General features: G+C 54.8%; 1 protein-coding gene across 2 annotated transcripts in view; it reads right to left on the bottom strand.

The window, feature by feature from the left end:
* Nucleotides 1–4,036: 4,036 nt before the first annotated feature.
* CREBBP (CREB binding protein) overlaps nt 4,037–18,176 on the bottom strand; it is a 126,567-nt gene continuing 112,427 nt past the window's right edge. For both annotated transcript variants that reach the window (XM_038540569.1, XM_038540570.1), the window contains 8 exons: nt 16,886–17,036; nt 16,227–16,373; nt 15,429–15,542; nt 14,129–14,294; nt 13,692–13,859; nt 10,726–10,887; nt 10,239–10,520; nt 4,037–8,696 (listed from right to left, as the gene is read on the bottom strand). In XM_038540569.1, the coding sequence (XP_038396497.1) occupies nt 6,549–8,696; nt 10,239–10,520; nt 10,726–10,887; nt 13,692–13,859; nt 14,129–14,294; nt 15,429–15,542; nt 16,227–16,373; nt 16,886–17,036 (3,338 nt within the window). In that variant the 3' untranslated portion in view covers nt 4,037–6,548. The remainder of the gene's footprint in view (nt 8,697–10,238; nt 10,521–10,725; nt 10,888–13,691; nt 13,860–14,128; nt 14,295–15,428; nt 15,543–16,226; nt 16,374–16,885; nt 17,037–18,176) is intronic.

The raw sequence follows: 18,176 nt of genomic DNA, 5'->3' as shown, positions 1-18,176 counted from the left end.
CCTGGAACTTACCAGAACATTTCTCATTTCAGTGGAGGACTCTGAGTTTTTTTTCTCCGAATGACTCCTCCTGCTTTGACAGTGTCCGCCTTTAATTCCACCATCAAGGACACTGGAAACGTCACAGGTTGATCCCAAACTTTCAGGAGTGATTGGACCCAAGGTCTCTGTCCCTTTTCATGCTCTGTGGCATTGGCACTTGGTCCAGGGCCCTCTCAGGGCTTCCTGGCTTTCCTGAGCAACTCTGGCTCTGGAAAAGGTGGCCACCTCTCCCACCGCATTTATTCCTAGAAACTTCTGGGGGCTACCACTTGGTGAACTAGCCTCGAGGGCGCAGTTTGAAAGATGCCTTCTGTCCTGCCAAAGCACTCGGGTCACATCTTTCCCCCAGCCTGCGGACGAGGTCATTCTAGGCATTGGAACAAACGTCCACCAAAACTCAAAATCTACTGCGTCTATGGCTTGCTTGAAGGAAGACACGGAAAGATTAGTTTGGTGTGAGAGACTCTCCAGTACAGAGAAGCAATTCTGTTCTGTGCGTGGTTGGGTGAGTGTGTGCATGTGGGCTCCGGCAACGCACTTGCCCCACTAGAGCCCCACTCTTAGCCCAACACCCGTAAAGAGCAGAAAGGCCGTCTGGGAGGCTTCACCTGCTGGCATCCCCTTTCCCTGTCCGCATGGCTTCCTGGTGGCTCAGGACCCCTCTCGACGTCTGTCTCCCGTGCCAGTGAAGCCCTGCTTCCCCGAAGGACTGGCTGGCTGCCTGGGTGCCATGGGCCCTTACCCCACCAGCCAGAGGCCCAGTCCAGGGGGCATCTTGTGCAGCACCTGGTGTCAGGCCCCAGCAGGTTGGTGGCTTTCACGGAGCTCCCCTCACCAAGACCACGTCCCTTCGGGTACGAAGAGGGCCCCCTCGCTCAGGATCCTCTGGTCCGATGGGGTATCGGAGGGCAGGGTGGAAATGTCCCCAGGCACAGGGCAGCCGGTGTCTTCCGAGTGGTCCAGGAGACAGGACGGGCCTGACCCCAGCACTTGCGCCACCGGTGCAGAGAACCAGCACAAGCGCTTTCCCATCGCCCAGGGACCCGGCGCTGCTTTTGTGGAAGAGCAAGCACGGTGGGATCCCCATGTCTGTTTTGCCCACGGTCTGCAGGTTTACAAACGTACCTCACAGGACATCTTCCTGAACCTCCCTGTGCCCTGGGTCCTGCCCTAGCTCCTGTCCGTCCAGGGGACCTCGGCTGCCAGTGGGCCTGCCAGGCGCTCATTCAGGGATCGGAGGACAGAAGGGGTTGGAAGGTGCCAGCTCAGAGCGAATGCTGTGAAGGAGGCCACAGAGCCACTTGAGCAAACCCCCTCTCTAAAAACCATCTATCGTGAACATTAGGACTAAGGCAGTTTCGGGGCTCCGTTGGTGGAATATGTGATGCTTGGGGTTGTGGGTTCGAGCCCTACGTTGGGTGTTGAGATTATTTTTCTTTGAGAGATTTGAGAGAGAGAGAGAGAGAGAGCACGCGCACGCGCGCGAGCGCACACAGAGGCGGAGGCAGAGGGAGCAGCAGACTCTCCGCTGAGCAGGGATTCCTGACACAGGGCTCCATCCCAGGACTCGGATCATGACCTGAGCCAAAGACATGCTTCACCGACTGAGCTATCCAGGTGCCCTGGGTGTTGGGAGTTGAGATTAAAAAAAAAAAAAAAAAAAAGACAAGGCAATTTCAAAGTCAAGATGGTTGTTCTTGGCCCCCTTGGGCCTCGCTGCTCCGCGTGTAGACTGAGGCCCGGGCCTCACCTGGGAGCTCCTCAGGAACTCAGCAGCTTGCCCGCCCGCCCGGCGCAGGCCACGATGCCAGGGTGTCGGCAAGATCCCCACTGGGCCGTCCGGAGAGGGTGCCGCCCCGACCCGGAGACACCTCCTCGCTCCCAGCGCGAACTGGGATCGGTGCCCCCTTTGAGCCCCGGCACCACGTCGCCCTTCCCCTCCGCTCTCCAAGGGCTGGACGGCGGCGGCTCGGATGTGCTCAGCAGGTGGCTGAGGGAGCAAACTCAGGGCTTGCACCAGGCCTGCTTGTTTCCCCGTCAACTGGATAGCAGGGGTGCGCCCCCGAAATCACCTGTTCTGGAGGCAAGGGGGCCTCGGCTTGGGACCCACTCACGTCTTTCCTGTCATTTCTCACACTTGCTGACCTCCCCCCCACGAGAGAATCCCTCTTCCTCACCCAGGAAACCAGAGACCAGAACTCAAGTGGCTAGAGGGCGGGAACAGTGAGAACCGGCCTCACCAGAAGCTCAGGGGTCCCCTATGTGGGGACCTGGCCCTCCCAAGGGATGCCAGTTCTGGCAGCCGAACACCAGGCCTCTGGTTGCCTCCTGCGTGGAAGCCAGGCCTCCTCAATGGAACCTGCTGCCTTTCTCTGCACCTCCCAGCTTTGGTCTGGACCCCCGACCGCCCTGCCTCCAGATGCTCAACTCGTGGCAGCACATGAAGCAACGCTTCCCGTTCTGAGGCCCCCAAACCTGTGCCAGATGTGAGGGGTCCTGGGTGGGGTCAGAGACACAGGGTGGGTCCTGGCGCAGGGAACCCTGCCACAGCCCCTCGCCATCCTTCCAAGGATGTCCTCTCTGGAGGTTTCCCTAAAGGACCACCCTCACCTGGAACAGTCTCTACACATCACTACAGGCCTTGAGGATCTTCAGGCTTGGACTCTGTTGACATACCTCTATAGGACTACTTTAAACATGTTTATTTTTAAAAAATATTTTATTTATTTGAGAGAGAGAGAGCATGAGCAGGGGAGAGAAGAAGTAGGCCCCCAGGAGAGCTTGGAGCCCAATGTGGGGGCCGATCCCAGGACCCTGGGGTACCCAAGCCAAAGGTAGATGCTTACCCGACTGAGCCACCCAGGCAACCTCAGCATCAGTTTGTGAGAGGCTTTCTCATCGCTGGCCCAGAGCCCTGGTCCCGGGCCCAGAGCGTAAGGCCGCTTCAGTAACTGCCCCCTCGAGGCGCTGGGCTGGCGGGCCCCACCCGGACAGGGCCAGTCCCACCCGGACCTGGGAGGCCTTGGACACCGCCTCCTGTGTGCCAGGGGGTGTTCGGCCCCCCCCCCCCCCCCCCCCCCCGGCCAATGTAGCCCCAAGGGAGACCAGGCCGGGCCTGCGGAGCCGGGCCGGAGGACAGCGGGCGTGGGCCCCACAGTGCGCAGCGCAGCTCGGGCTGGACGGCCCCCACCTGCCCGGCCAGGTCCCCTCCCCGGCCTCCTGCCTCAGGTCCGAGGCCGCGGCGCCCTGACGCCTTCCAGGGCACCTGGGAGGGCGGGCAGAGCCGAGCTCGCTATGGCCCAGGCTCCTGGGTGCTGCTGCCCCGCCGTGGCCGCGCCAGCCCCCCGGACGCCCCAGGCCTCACGTCCCGCGAGCAGCGTCCCGCCTGCCTCTCAACCCCCGAAAATGGGAGCCCGCGCCCCGGCCCCGTGGCCGGTGTGCCCGGGACCCTAGAGCCTTGGCCGGAGCCCGGGAAATCCCCGAGCGGGCACCGCCTGCTTCTGGTCCACTCAGCGCGGTTCCGTTCTGTCCTTTAGCCCGCGGGCTACGATCACTTACGTTCCACGAGCGACCCGTCACCCTGGCCCCGGCTTGGCACGAGAGGCCACCGGAGGCGGCGCAGTGATACAGGGCGTCCCTGCCGGGGGCTCCTTGGGTGAAGCGCGTCCGCTCCCACACGGGAACACCGGCCTGTGCAGAGCAGCAGGGCGACAAGCACGTTCTGGTTTGGACGGGATCTTTGGTTCCACTTCGGAGCAGTCAGCGACAGGAGGGGAGAGCGCCGTCTTCAGCCTGACATCCCAGAAGCCGAAGGCGCTCCACCGCTTCCGCTGGACATTGCATCCTACCCGTTTTTAACAGGCCGAGTTCTCAGAAACGTAATCGAACACACGGACTAGGCACGCTCAACCGGGACCCTTGGGGCTTGCGAACACTGGCTCGCTAAGCGCATTCTCAGGGTCGTTAGCCAACTGGGACCATCTTTGAATCCAAGCAGTTTTACCAGCTTTTATTATAAACACCAGCACATTTCAAGTTTCCTCTTTTTGATCACAAATATAGGACTTTTTTCTTCTCCTCTTAAGTATACAGCATGAGACGCAGCGCCAGGGCTTCCCAGCTCTTACAGAAATCTCCTTACGCCGAGGGCAGGGTCAGCACCCCCAGACCACACCCTCGGCCGCATCCCTTGGCGGATTACACAGGACATCGACTCCAAAAAGATGAGATCTGTACAGTTTTGGATCCCAGGACGACCTGAGAAAGATGCCCCCCACCGGCCACATGAAATGGCTGCGCCACACGAGTACAGGGCTGGAGCCGCTCCTCCAGGGCCCCAGACACCTCACCCCTTCTGTCTGCACGCGGCCTCGGACTCAGTGGAGAGGGCGATTCGGGAGGGTCCCAGATTCGAGAAGCAAGCAGAGTAAGGACGGCCGGATGGCCACTGGAGGGCCGTGGCCCTGCTTTCCCTTCTGGGGATGTGGTAGAAATGGGAATTGGTTGGCAATGCTAGTGACGGCCTTATTATCTGGCTTCACCTATGTTAAAACTCAATATTTGAAGCTCTGTGCTAGAATCTGTTTTCTTTTTGTTTCTTCAAATTTAGATTCTCAAACCAAGGATTCTGAAATTATCTCTGTGAATACAGGGCCAACAGGGAAACTATTTGGGCCAGGAGTTCTCCATATGCCACCACAACTGCCCCCTGCCCCGCCCCAGGCTGGGGGACCAGGGATACAAGAGTCACTTGTGCTTGTAGGGGAGGGGTGCTGCGGACTAGAGAGCACACTTCCATGCTCCCCAGGGCGGGGTGCTGTGGGACCATGTGGCCATGCGTCCGTCCCTGGAAGCTGGAGGGCTTTCACCACATTGCTGCCCTCACAGGCACCGCCCTGTTTTTAGAGGGTGAAGAATGATGCTGGGCTGGGCATCGGAGGCCCCCAGCAGAACGCCCTGCACTGTGTGTCCTCTCCTATGGAGCACAGGATTTGTGGGGCAATCAGGAAACACCTCCAATCCCTGGAGCACATTTTACACCAATTCTGGGATTTGCGTATAGGTAAGGGGAGGGGATGCTGCTGAAAACAAGTGCAGGAACCATTCCTACTCTGGGTTTTCGAGGCTTAGGGCAGGAGGAGGACAGGAGGCAACGTGCTGCTTCAGACCCATCTGCAGCCCTATCTCTGTGGGTGAAGTTCCCCGCGGAGCACTGAATCTGAGGCCATCAGTGAACTTGACCATCTCAGTTCCTGGAAAGAGAACCATCCAGGCCTTGGCTGAGCCTGGCCACCACCCACATGGCCACCATGACCGTCGTCCCCGCCTCTCCTCTGTGAGCAATCCACCAGAATCATGTCTTACAAAGAACAGACTCCAAAAATATATATAAATAAATAAAAACCTTAAACATTCTTACAGGGATCTTAAAGAACAGAATACATGTTAAAAACTTCAGTAATTTATATCAATTTTAAGCGGTACTTTATATACAATGGGGGAAAAAACACATGCATAGTCCAAATACAATGTTGAAAACAGCATTTTCATAACAAAAAACCCCGAACACTAAGTGTTAATACCATGTACATGAATTCAAGAAGGACCACCCTTTTTGTCTGTTGCACACAGTTTATTTAACAATATGATATAAGAAATGAGTTGGTACTTTACCATTCTATACAGTGATTGAATCTTCTTGAATTTTCTTATTTATAGTAATTATAGCGCTTGCATGATTTACACTAGAATTGCTTTTCCTCATTTCAAGTTTCACATAGAAGAAAGAAAAGAATGCTTCTTCTCTATTAACATTAGCATGGTCTAAGAGAGTGATCATCCCTATTTTTTGTCTAAAACCAGTTTTATCAGAGAAACAAAGCAACAATTTCTACATCTGCAAGACAAGAGTTTGGCTTAAGCCAGTATGTATAGATAGATGTGTGTGTGGGTGTGTACGTGTGTGCACGCAGGAGCCAATTCCTATCGTCCAGGGGTAATACTTGGAGAACGCCCACAGAGTTCACTATAGAAAAAATCTTCCCGCAACATCAGAAAGTTATCGGGATACATTATAAGCTTGCATTATTTCAAGAATCAGTTTCTGAATATTATTTTTCTTCTCACTTTTAAACATAAATGTTTAAAGTCTTGAAAATACAAATAAAAAATATGAATATAATGAACTTGTTTTTCCCATTAAAAAAAGGCATGAGTCACCAATGACGACAAAAAGAATCAAACAAAACCCCCCTCCCCCCAAAACAAAAAAAAAACAAAAAACAAAAACAAAAAGAGAGAGAGAGAGAGACCAGATATTTAAATCAACTGGTTTTTAACAAAAAAATATATTCTTTGTATTGTTTCTTTAAACAGCAATCTACCCTTCCATGGTTTGGAAGTAGCAGTTCCATCTAGGGATAAAAAGAGCCTAGATGTCTGGATTTCAGTACAAAAGGTCCAAGAACATGAAAGGGGGGGAAAAAAAAAGCGATGCTCTCACAATGCTACAAACCCTCCACAAACTTTTCTAGGGTGTCTCCTGTAGTGTCGCCGACCAGGGACAGCTCACTGGACAACGCACTCCTGTTGGGGGTGTTCAGCTGTGGGAGCATTGCACTCTGTTCGGGGTTCCCCAAGTGTCCCTGATCTATGGAGCTGGCCATGGTGACTGCGAGTCCTGGGTGGGGGGAACCAGTCTGGGGCGACACATGGTGTGGCGAAGGCTGGGGCTGTATCCGTGGCGACGGGCTGGAATGTGGAGGCTGGGACTGGGGCCGCGGAGACTGGACAGGGGCCGGAGACCGCACCTGGCTACTGAGGGATGTGGCCATCTGCTGGCCGGGGAGGTGCGAGGCCTGCGGCTGTCCTGAGAGCATGTGCTGCTGGGGGCTCATGGGGTTCGGCTGGCCCGGGGACCCGATCTGCTGCTTCATCTGCTGCTGCTGCAGAATCCGCTGCTGCAGGGCCTGCTGGATGTTGGGGGTGCTGTCTGCCCCCAGCCCCGGCTGCCCCATTTGGCTGAGCTGTCCCATCTGAGCCGCCATCTGGCCCATGGAGCTGCCCTGGATGGGGAGGTGCTGCTGCATCCGCTGCTGCTGCATGGCTGGGGGGTAGCCTCCAGGTCCTTGGGGCTGCTGGAACTGGCCATGCCCGGCCATGCCCCCAGCCATGCCCGCACTGCCCTGCTGCTGCTGCTGTTGCTGCTGCTGCTGCTGCTGCTGCTGCTGGAGCAGCTGCCTCCGGAGCATCTCCCTGTACTGTGGGTTCATGCTCGCCATGCTGGGGTTGTGGCCCGGGTTCATGATGTTCAGGGCCTGGCCCTGGGGGTTCAGGCCTCCCATCGCCTGCTGCTGCGGGGGCACGCCGGGCCGGGGCCCGCCGGCTTGAATGGCGTTCAGGTTTTGTAGGCCGGGCTGCTGGTGCAGGCTGGGCTGGGCCTGTAGGCTGGGCTGGGGCTGCAGACCGGGCTGGGGCTGCAGGCCAGGCTGACTGGCCACGTACTTGGCTGTGCGCTGCTTGATAAAGGCCGCCATCAGCTGAGGGTTGGACTTGAGGATGTTGAGCACCTGCTGCTGCTGCTGCGGGGAGCTGGGCGACTTCAGGGTCCGCAGCAGGTCCTGCAGGGCGCCGGGCGAGATGCTCCGAGGCGGTGGCTGCACGCCAGACATCCGTGGCCCGGCGACAGCTGGCTGGGCCTGCATGGACATCACCGGCCGCGGCATGCCTGGCATCGGCTGCTGCTGGGGGATGGGCGCCTGCTGCCACTGCCCGGGCGGCAGATTGGGCATGACAGGCCCGCTGACCTGGTTGGGACGGGGCACATTCAGGCCCACGGGGGCCATCTGGCTCACCGGGGTCACCATGCCTGGGCGCCCTGGGGGCATGCCATTGTTGATGTTCACCCGGTACAGGTGCTGCTGCTGCTGAGCCTCACGCTCAATCTGCCGGGCCGCTTCCACCGCGGCCGGTGGGGGCTGGGCAGGGGGCGGCGGGGCCGGCACCTGGTTGGTGGGCTTCCCGGTGGACACCGTGGTGGGGGGCTGAGTCCGGGCCACACTGGGGAAGCCAGCTGGTGACATGCTCACGGGCGAGGGCTGGGGCTGGGCTGGGGGCTGCGGCGTCTGGGGTGTGCTGGGCTGCTGCGTGGGGGTCCCAGGCGGAGCTGAGGTAGGGGAAGGCAGACTCTGCTGAGGCACATTGCGGGTGTTCATGGTGGCCATCCGCCGGCGCATGAGCTGAGCTTGCTGCAGGCGGTGCTGGATCTGCTGCTGGCGGAGCTTGTGTTTGATGTTGAGGCAGAAGGGCACTGGGCATTTGTTTTCTTGGCAGTGTTTGGCGTGGTAGCAGCAGAGGGCGATGAGCTGCTTGCACACCGGGCAGCCCCCGTTGGTCTTGCGTTTGCAGCCCTTGGTGTGCTGTACCACCCGCTTCATCTTCTGGCAGGACGGCAGCGAGCAGTTGGCGTTGCGGCACTGGCAGGCGTGCACCAGGGACTGGATGCAGCGCTGGATGCTCAGGCGCCGTGACTCCTGGGGGCTCTTGGACTGTGGCTCGCCCTGGCTGCCGCCCTCGTCGTCCAGGCCCAGCCCCCACTTCACCATCTTGTGGGCATGGCTCTTCGTGTTGTAGCAGTTGATGCAAAGGTCGTAGTCCTGTGGACAAGCACAGGGCACAAGCTGTGGTCAGCACACGGGGCCTCGCGTGACCAGATGGCTGGCAGAGGCTGACAGACACCATACAGCTACCCCTGGAGCCTCACACCTCACCCTGCCCCTCCCAGTCCTACAGTCTCACGGGCTCTTGAGCGTGTTGCTTGACATGTGTCCCCTCTCCTTCCTTCCTCTGCTGCTGGGCAATGACACCCAGACCCACAGGGTCCTGCTCCCATACCTGGCCCGGGAAGCCTGATGGTTGCTCCCAAGCTCACTGAAGTGCCACTGGCTGGGTTTCTAGAAACCGGGCCCTGCTCTCTGGGGCTGCTGGGTGCTCTAGTGCATCCCCAGAACTCTGCAGGGTGGCCCAAAGGCCTTGACCGGAAGACAGTCCCTGGGCTCAAACCACAATGAAAAAATGTGTGTTCACAGGTTTCTTAAAAGTTGCTTGTATCTGGAGACAGACTACTGTGTGCCAGGCCTGGAGAAGGAAACCCTATGACTGGGACCAACTTTTTTTCCAAAAAGACATGAAGATCCCAACAGTGGGAAGTGACAGAGGACAAAAGAAGGCTACAAAAAGTGACAAATAAAGACAAAAGCATTATGAGGCCCTATCTACCCCCTCAACCCAAGATCACAGAGCTGCTCCTATGGACTGTGACTCTGGGAACCATTCTGAATGTGGACTCCAGCAAGGTGAGGACTGGGTGGGGGATGGGAGTGTGTGACTATCTGTAGGGGGAGATGGGGAGGGACCCAACTGGGGAAAGGAGAGGCCACACCCCTTCACACAGGGGCCAAGACCTCTGCAGAGGAAGCCAGCGTGTGCAACCATGGGGTCCACCAGAACAGGACATTGTCAGCTTCTCGGCAAGGCTAGAATTTGAGGCAGGAATAAAGGTTAGGATCCTGGTAGAGCTGAAGCACAGGCAGCGCCTCCTTCCTGCTCCTACCCTGGACCATAAGGCCCATGGATGCTCCTGACACACAGCCGGTATTGGCAAAAAAAAAAAAAGGAGTAGAATAAAAGTGCTTTGTCATTATATCTTCCTGAAAAAGTCAGGTTAAACACTGCCTCCTCTAGGAAGCCTACCCATTCTTGCTTCCCTGGAAGACCAGCCCTTCCTGCCACACACATTGAGGGCCCCGCTGTCAGGCTTAGTTGGGTTGGGACCATACCATGGCCCCTAAGGGAGAAAGCCTCCTTCCTTCCTATAATGAAGGTGTGCTGTTGAGCCTGCAGCCGGCACAGCCCACATCGACTAGGATTCTCTTATTTGTGAACTAAAAAACACCAGCCTCATGACCAACAATGACCCTAAGAGGACCAGGACGTAGATAAACCTTCTTCATGTAGTCATTTTGCCCCCCCCTGGAAAATCCCAACCATTTCATGGTTCAATCTGAAATGCTCATGCACTGATGGCAGAGAGGGCTGGAGAGTGACCGGCAGACCCCAATCTTGGGCCATGCCAGCAGGGCTAGAAGTTCTGTGAGCCGCAGACACTCCCTGAAGGGAAGGAGAGGGTGCGGGCCTACCTCGCACACGGTGCAGTGCCAGCGTGTCTCCACGTGGTGCTTGCACTCGTTGCAGGTGTAGACAAAGCGGTCCTGGCCCTGGGTGTGCAGCTCCACCAGCATGCACAGTGTAGACCACTTGGACCGACGCAAGGAAGAGAACTCCCAGTGCTTGTCTCTGGCGAGGGTGAGGAAGGCGTCACGCCCATCCATGAGGTCACAGCTGAGCAGGGGGTCAGGGTCAACGATGGGGGGCAGTGTGTTGATGACGGGCCCAGCGTGCAGATGGATGACAAAGAAGACCTGCAGGGGAGAGTGGCGTCAGCCCACAGGGAGAGCAGGGGCAGTGGTGTCAACGGGGGGCTGGCCCCGCAGGCCCAGGGCTACCAGGACCCCTGGGGTTGAGCCGGGCCATTGGGGTCAGGCATCTGCATGCAGCCGGGGGGCACCCCCGCATGGACCACTAGCAGCACTCCCTCCTCCCTCCCTCTCACTCCCTCAGCTCTACCTCTTTGTGCTTCTCCATCGTGGCATACAGCTTCTGGGACAAGTCATTGGACACGTTGGGCATGCTGGGCTTCTTCTTGTTGGCTCGACTGATACTGCTTTTGTTCTTATTGGTTTTCTTGTTGTTCTTCTTCTTGGCATTCTTGCTGTCGCCCTGGCTGCCCTAAAACAACATGCCAAGCTGCTAGACGGGCCTGGCCTCCTTTCCTCACTGGATGCTCGGCTGGGGAACCCGCAACAGCTCTAGGAGGCCCAGCCGAGGGCAGGAGGCCGCTGTCAGGAGATGCCCCGGAGGATGCGAGCAGCGCCAGGGCTGCAGCGGGGACACCTGGAGGTCAAGGAAACCCCACCCACGCCGTAACAGCCACACAGCAGGCACCTCTCAGAGGAGAAGACACCCGGTATGCTAGTTTGGGTGCTGACAATAGAGGGGGTACAAACTATTTCTCCTAGTTCCCTGCTCTCTACTGGACCCTGCCGCTCCAGGCCACATCCTGAATGCTCAGTCGCTGATTTTTTGTGCCTTGCAGACGGTTCCAAATATCCACTGTACACAAGAAGGGGAAAGGTGCCAAGAGAAGCTGCTGCGGGGGCAGGAGCAGAGTTTCCAGAATGGCCTATCCATGTCCCAGGCAGAGCTACCCGAGGCGGAGACCTCTCCTTGCCCTTGCTCCCACCCACCCCGAGTGCTGTAGCGGCTCTTGCCCCTCAGTTCAAGCGCTCCTACTCTGGAAAGAACTTGGGCTTGGAGTCATTTAGGTGCCAGGGTAGAAACGTTCACCAGGTCTGGTCAGAAGAACCTGGTTCTCAACAAGAGGAAAGAGAGGGAGAGACAGACACACTCTGGGTGCTGAGAGCTGGGTGGTGCCCAAGGGACCCTGACAACCCCAGAGAGGGGCCAAGGTGAGCAGCAGCGGTCAGTGGGGGGGCGAGCGAGCGCAAGCCAGCAGTGGGAGAGACTGGCAGTCTGAGAGCTCCACAGATCTGCTCACATTTTCTGTCAGCCTTTAAACCATTCTAAAAACTATGCTTTTAAAAAGTTGTAAAAGAAATACAATCACTGCACAAAGTTCAGAAGACATAGCCAAATAATTAAAATACATATATATATTTTTTTGCTCCCCCCCCCCCAGCATTTTGGTTTTTCTTCTAGGAGTTGTACCTATGTGTCCCCACTGCGGTGGTTCTCCCCATGGAGCTGGGGTCACACACGGGACGCTCCAGCCCGTCCCCCCCGCTTCCCCCAGGGACGAACACTTCCAATGGCAAAGCAGGAGTCCGGCCCACATACTGTCCGTAACTCTAGGCCCTGTCTGCCACGGGGTCCCACGGTGTCTCCACGGTGGGACCCGCCTGCTGCCTCTGTGAACTGGACGCCGGAGAATGTCACATCTCTCCACCACAGGCAAATCCCTGATGTGGCAAAGGCTGGCTAAGGGTGCTGCCACCAGGCCAGAGGCAGGCACATCCTCCTAGGACGGGACACCCAGCTGGGGCCTGTGTCCTGCCTCAGAGCCCCTATGGAGGCAGAGGCCGCTCCACCATCCGGACGCAGACCTTCTTCTCCCTCCTGTGATCCCCTGCCCCAGAGCCCCAAGTTCGTGTTCTCACTCAGGCCACCTCCCATCTGAGGCGTAGGCAGCAGTGGACATGGAGACAGACCTGAGCTCACAGCCCAGCTCTGTGCTCTCTCTCTCTCTTCCCCATTTCCACTCAAAATCAGCCCACCCTTCAAAGGTCGGCAAGTAAACAGGATCTCTGGGAGCCTCCCAAAGACCCCAGTGGAACAGTTTTTCAAAACCTAAATCCTCTGACGTTCAGGAGTGTGGTTATCTGCTGTCGGATGACAGATCCTGCCTCTAAGGAGCCCCAGCCAAAGGAAGTGGGCAAAGGACAGCCCTTGGGTTCCTCCAGGGACCCAAGCAAGCTGCAGACCTCTGGCTTTCAGGACCCGACCTGCACAACAGGCATCCCTGCAGCCAGTCCCTGACCCTCACCGTCCTCCTCTCCTGGGTAGAGGCAGCAGCAGTGACTCAGCTCTTAGGCCCCTGGCCCAGCAGGAAGCCCCGATCCAGGACTTTCCTCGCACACTTTAACGATCCACCCCAAGTTCTGCGGCTGTTACTCTCAACATAGCACATACGCCCTGTTGCTCCTGTAGCTGAACCTAACCAAAACCCCCATGCTCTCTTCCTTGGACATCTGAGCAAAACACGCTTGCTCCCAATGTGAGTCCTCACATGTTTCCTCCTCCTGCTGGCAGTTCTTCCCCCAGGACTGTCTGGTTCCTTCTCACCAGGTCAGCCTCTGCCACCTCCCCAAACAGGCCCCGCTGGAAGCATGTGCACCCGTCCCATACCAGTGTCCGTTTCCTTACAGCTCCTAGCGCTGTCTCAAGATGCACTTGCTTTTCCTACTAGAACAGGCACCCCATGAGGGTAGGCACGGAGTCTTCTCTAGCTCACCGCCACATTGCTGAGCACAGAGCCCATGCGAGGTGGGACTTGGCGAGCCGGTGGGTGTACCACGGCAATGCCGGATGGAGGGCTGCTGGGTGGGGTGGGCTGGCTTCTGACAAAATGAAATTAAGAGGCCTGGCAACTGAGGGTTTTCTTTCTCAGGGAAGATCTATAGTTAGTGGCCTGGCTGCTAACCATGGGCACCCGGCTGTCTGCTCTGGGCTGCCTAGCAGGCTGCCCTCCTCTCTCACCTCTCTGTGCCTCTATCCTGCCTGCCCCACTCAGAGATGCTAGAGCCAGCACCTCCCATCTGCCTTTCCCAGGTGACGTGTCTCTAAGCACCCACATCTCAGCTCAGCCCACACGGAGAAGGTGTAGGCTGTGCCCCAGCTCCAGTCCCGACCTGTACTAGCTGGTGACAAGCGGAGAGCACATATGAAAATACCACCAGACAAAAAAGGCGCGAGTCCATCCCTGGCACGCAGATGGGCCCCCAGTGTCTCTGTACCTCTGTGGTCTCACTGGCCGCAGTGCTCTCCTCCTTCTTCCTTTCCTCCTCTTCTTGCTCCAGCTCCTTAATGCTCTCCTCTAGCACATTAGGCCAGAAGTCACCCTCAAAATAGGGCAGCTCCTTGGCACTGGTGAGCCTGTCTTCAGTTGCCTGTTTGAAAATGTCCTAGAGAGTGAAGGAAGCACAGCAGGTAAGAGGGAAGTGAGTGGTGCTCCGGGAGGGGTGCAGGGGCCGTGCCTGGCTGAGGACAGGGCTACTTTGAGACTGCCAGCTACAAATCTAGGTGGACTGCCGATGAGGTGCTTCTACATCCTTTCTCTTCACACTTATCCTCTTTGCTTTTTACTCATCACAGGTGAATACAGATCTAACGGGCACGAGCACGAGAGGAAGACAGCCAGCAAGCCGCCACGCCCTGCTTCGACCCCAGGTACCTTGTAGTCATGAATGATCCGTTCTGCAAACGCCTTGTCCAGCATCTTCTTGTACCACTCCTGCAGGCGCTTTGGTTTGGGGATTTTCTGATCAGGGGGGTGGCAATGGAAGATATAGTCGTCTCCTTCACTTGGGGGGCAGGCCCAGATGTGTCCTGTTACATACCTGCAGGATACATAGACACAATTCAGACCAAAGTGCTGATGAAAGCCTCCCTGCTTCCAAAGAGTAAGAACTGAGGAGCAGGAACCAAAGCAACGACAGAAATAACTAGAAAAAAAAAAAAAAAAAAAAAGAAAACAAAGAAATTACCACGATGTTTGCAACAAAATAGAACATGCTTAGACAAGTTCCAAACCAGCATGGAGGGGAGGGGTGCATGGGGTGGGGGGTGAGGCCGAATCTCCACGTGCAAGGGCACACCCGGACATTGGCCCTAAGATGCTCCCTCCCAGGGTATATGTGCCAGGCAGGGGTCAAGGCTCCAAGGGAACCCTGTCAGCACAGGAAAGAGCCTGGGAGTCGTGGCTCTCAGGGGCATGGAATGGCTTATGCCCAGGAACGTGCCTCTTTTCCTAACTACTACTTCCTGGGCAATGGAAAGGCAGCTGGGTATTTATCTCTAAGGAGCTAAAGTCAAAATAAACCTGTCACTCTGTTAGAGATGTGTCAAATACCTCTTAACTTTTTCAAATTTGGGAAAGAATGTGACAGATCTAGAACACTGAAACAGAAAGAAAAGCAGATGCAAAGACCAGTATCTCACAGGATTCCATTCATATGAAATGCCCAGAAGAAGCACATTTATAGAGAGGGAAAGTAGATTAATGGTTGCCAGGGGCAGAGGTGAAACAGGGATTAACAACAAATGGGTGTGGGTCCTACTACTGGGGGGTAGGGGTGAGGACAATGCTCCCAGACAGACTTCAGCCATGGCCATGGCCACACTGCTCAGCGAAGTTACTAAAAATCACTGAGGTGTACACTTGAAACAGGAAAATTTTATGGTACATAAAATATGCCTCAATAAACTTTTAAAAAGAAAAAAACCAGAAAGACTAGAATAGGAAAAAAAATGAGAAGAGCAAAGAAGGCAGAGCAAACATGTGCGCTCTGCTGGGGAGCCTGAGAAAGCATCCAGGAGGGGGCTTGGGAGACCTCTGAATTGATCTGAGGACATCAGAATAAAAAAACGACTTAAAAAAACAACAACAACATACTCTGGTTATTTCACAAAATACACAGTGAAAATTAAAAATAGAATTTTTATTAGTTCTGAATAATCTAGATTAAACTCACCCCAATTTCTTCACATACTCTAAGTATCCAATAAGGATCTCGTGGTAAACAGCTGTCCGGAGGCATCGGGGCCGGAAGAAATGAATACTGTCCAGATAAGATATGTACACACGCCTGGAGAAGCAGGTGGGAAGAAATTAATTCAAGTTTGGGGTATCCTCCAAACTTGAAACCAAACATCAACATCCAAAAAACCCTCTAGAAATAAATTGTTTTCGTAGCATTTACACTGCCCATAAACAAGACATAAGAAAACTCTCATCACCAACTGCCAGTGCGCATGAATAAACGATCTCATCCCTGACCAAAAGCAATGGATCGCAAAAAAAAGAAAAAAAAAAAAAAGAAAAAAAAAAGGATTAGGAGAGAGGAAGGGGAGAGCCATGGAAAGGCCAGGGCCAACTAAGAAAAGCCTCTACCAATTCCCTCTCACCTGGATTCTTGACCAAACTTGAAATAACTCTTGGAAGAGGCACTTCGTTTTTACAACACTTGGGCCCACAGGATGATCCCCAACCCCTTCTCTGTAGGTCTACCTGCCCCCGGTAAGACGGACAACAGCAAGACCAGGACTGGAACCCATGAGTCCTCACAAAACATGCTTTAAACAGTCACCAAAACCCTTCATTACTCACTGGCTTAGTTGAAAACTAAACTAGTCTGGTTGGTTAGGTGTGGCTTATTTGATTTAAACCCAGTTCTGGGGCACACAGGTTCTCTGAGACACTTCAGGGTTTGGTCTGCAGCAACACCACAGGCCCAGTGACATGCACCCGATGGGGGGAGGGGGTAGGCTACCTTGTGTTCGGAGGGGGGCAATCAGAGCCATACTCTTGCACATGCATCCCGAAGAAGCACACATCCACTCCATCAATTTCCTCAAAAGCAAAGAGTGCTTTGGTTCGATATGGGAAAGATTCAGACATTTCCCCAGAATCCACAAACCTGAAATAAAAGTCAGAGCCTGAGGTTTGCACGTGTCATTGTTCTACAAGGTGCCTGATAAACGAGACCTGCTGCTCTAAACCCACTCAGTACAGAGAAGCTGAAGGCCTGCTCACCTCTGCTGCCTGCTGGCCCAGAGCTCTGCCCACCAGCCTGGCCTTTGGCAGCTTGGGGCTGTGACCCTATTTTTATGACACAGTCTTGCTCAGCCAGGAATTCTACCTCCCCTGATGATTATGGAATACTGAGAGAAGGGCTGACTATACATCACATGCTGAAAAACCTTTAAATTATACAAACTCTAAGCTTATTTTTTTAGTAATCTCTATACCCAATATAGGGCTCGAACTTCCAATCCCAAGATCAAAAGTCACATGTGCTACTGACTGAGCCAGCCAGCTGCCCAGAATTATACAAACTCTAAAGCCTTGCCAGAAAGTGGGCTTTTGTTAACCAGTTATGGGACCCCTCAAAGAGCGCTTCACAAAATAGCATGACATCTGCACACAAACCGTGACTTCATTCCAGGCTTGACCTCCACAGTCTTGTCTGAGCTGGCTACCACACGGACAAACACCTCCCCGGCTTCAGGATGATTCTGTCGTCGCAAAAACTTGTTGACTCGGTCTTCCAAGTGGTTGCCCAATCGTGTGGTCTGTAGTCCTGGAAAGTCCAGAACAAGCAGGTGAAGAGGCTTCAGATGGGCTATGGAGAAGGTGGCTGAGGCCACAGGACCCACCTTTCTCTTTTGGTGCAATCTGATTTTCTAAGGATTAATGTTTTCGAAATCCAGAAGGGACCTCGGTTGTCCTGAGGTAAGTGTTTTGTAAGGGAAAGGTGGGCTCTGGAATCTCGGGCACCCCACACACTGATGATTGCTGTCATTTAAATGCCCTCATATTTCCACTGTTTTTTAGCTGCAAGGTCAGAAGAGCCACAAAGGCAGACAGAGGGCTGTCGGGTAAAGCGGATGGAGCCAGACACAGGGGCCATGCCGCGACCTGGCCCCAGGCGCCCCCATGTGGCTCCTTGGTGTCACAGCTGTGCTCACAGCCAGAATCCGTGCTGTGGAACTCTCCTTTCCTGCCCAGCTCAGAGGAGTGGGGGCAGGCAGCCTTGGGATCTCATCCCAGGCAAGAACTCATACAGCATCAGAATTCGCTTTAGCCCTGGATCCCCTCTCCCAAGGATCCCCCAAGTGTGGCCCCCGTGACAGGACTTGTCCAGCAAGCTACCCCAAGAGATAAAACATTGGCCACAGAATAAAAACTTCACACAAGGGAAAAAGACTAGAAGGAAAAGCTACAGAAGTTAACAGTGATTATTCACAGTTATGGGGTTTTAAAAGCATTTCCTTCTTTATATTTACTGACTTTTAAATACTACATGAATGAGAAATATTTTAAAAGAGCTATTTGGGATTTCCTTAGATTCCTTAACTGAAGTCAAGGAATACCTGGAAAATGTAGACTTTCTAAATTCTATTTTTCTGCAATTAACATACCAAGAGCAGAGTTTTTTGGTATGTTATACTTGCATACAAGGGACTTCAAAAGAAAACACTACTGTGAAAATGAAATAAACACCCCACAAGAAAATAAAAACTTGAAAAGCTATAAAAATGGGAAAAGTGGATTTATGATGGATTTCACACCTGGACGAAGGTGCATCCTCCACAGGGGCCCATGGGCCATCATGTCCATCTACCCCAGGAGCAGCCCCTGGAGGAGACCCTCACATTCTCACCCCTGTGGGCACCCCCACCTCCACCAATGCCATCGCTGAGCAAGTCTGGGTCTCCTC

Source organism: Canis lupus, chromosome 6, assembly GCF_011100685.1.
Source record: "Canis lupus familiaris isolate Mischka breed German Shepherd chromosome 6, alternate assembly UU_Cfam_GSD_1.0, whole genome shotgun sequence".
Classification (NCBI taxonomy): domain Eukaryota; kingdom Metazoa; phylum Chordata; class Mammalia; order Carnivora; family Canidae; genus Canis; species Canis lupus.
Note: the sequence above shows the minus strand (reverse complement) of the source record. Positions and strands in the feature narration are given on the sequence as shown.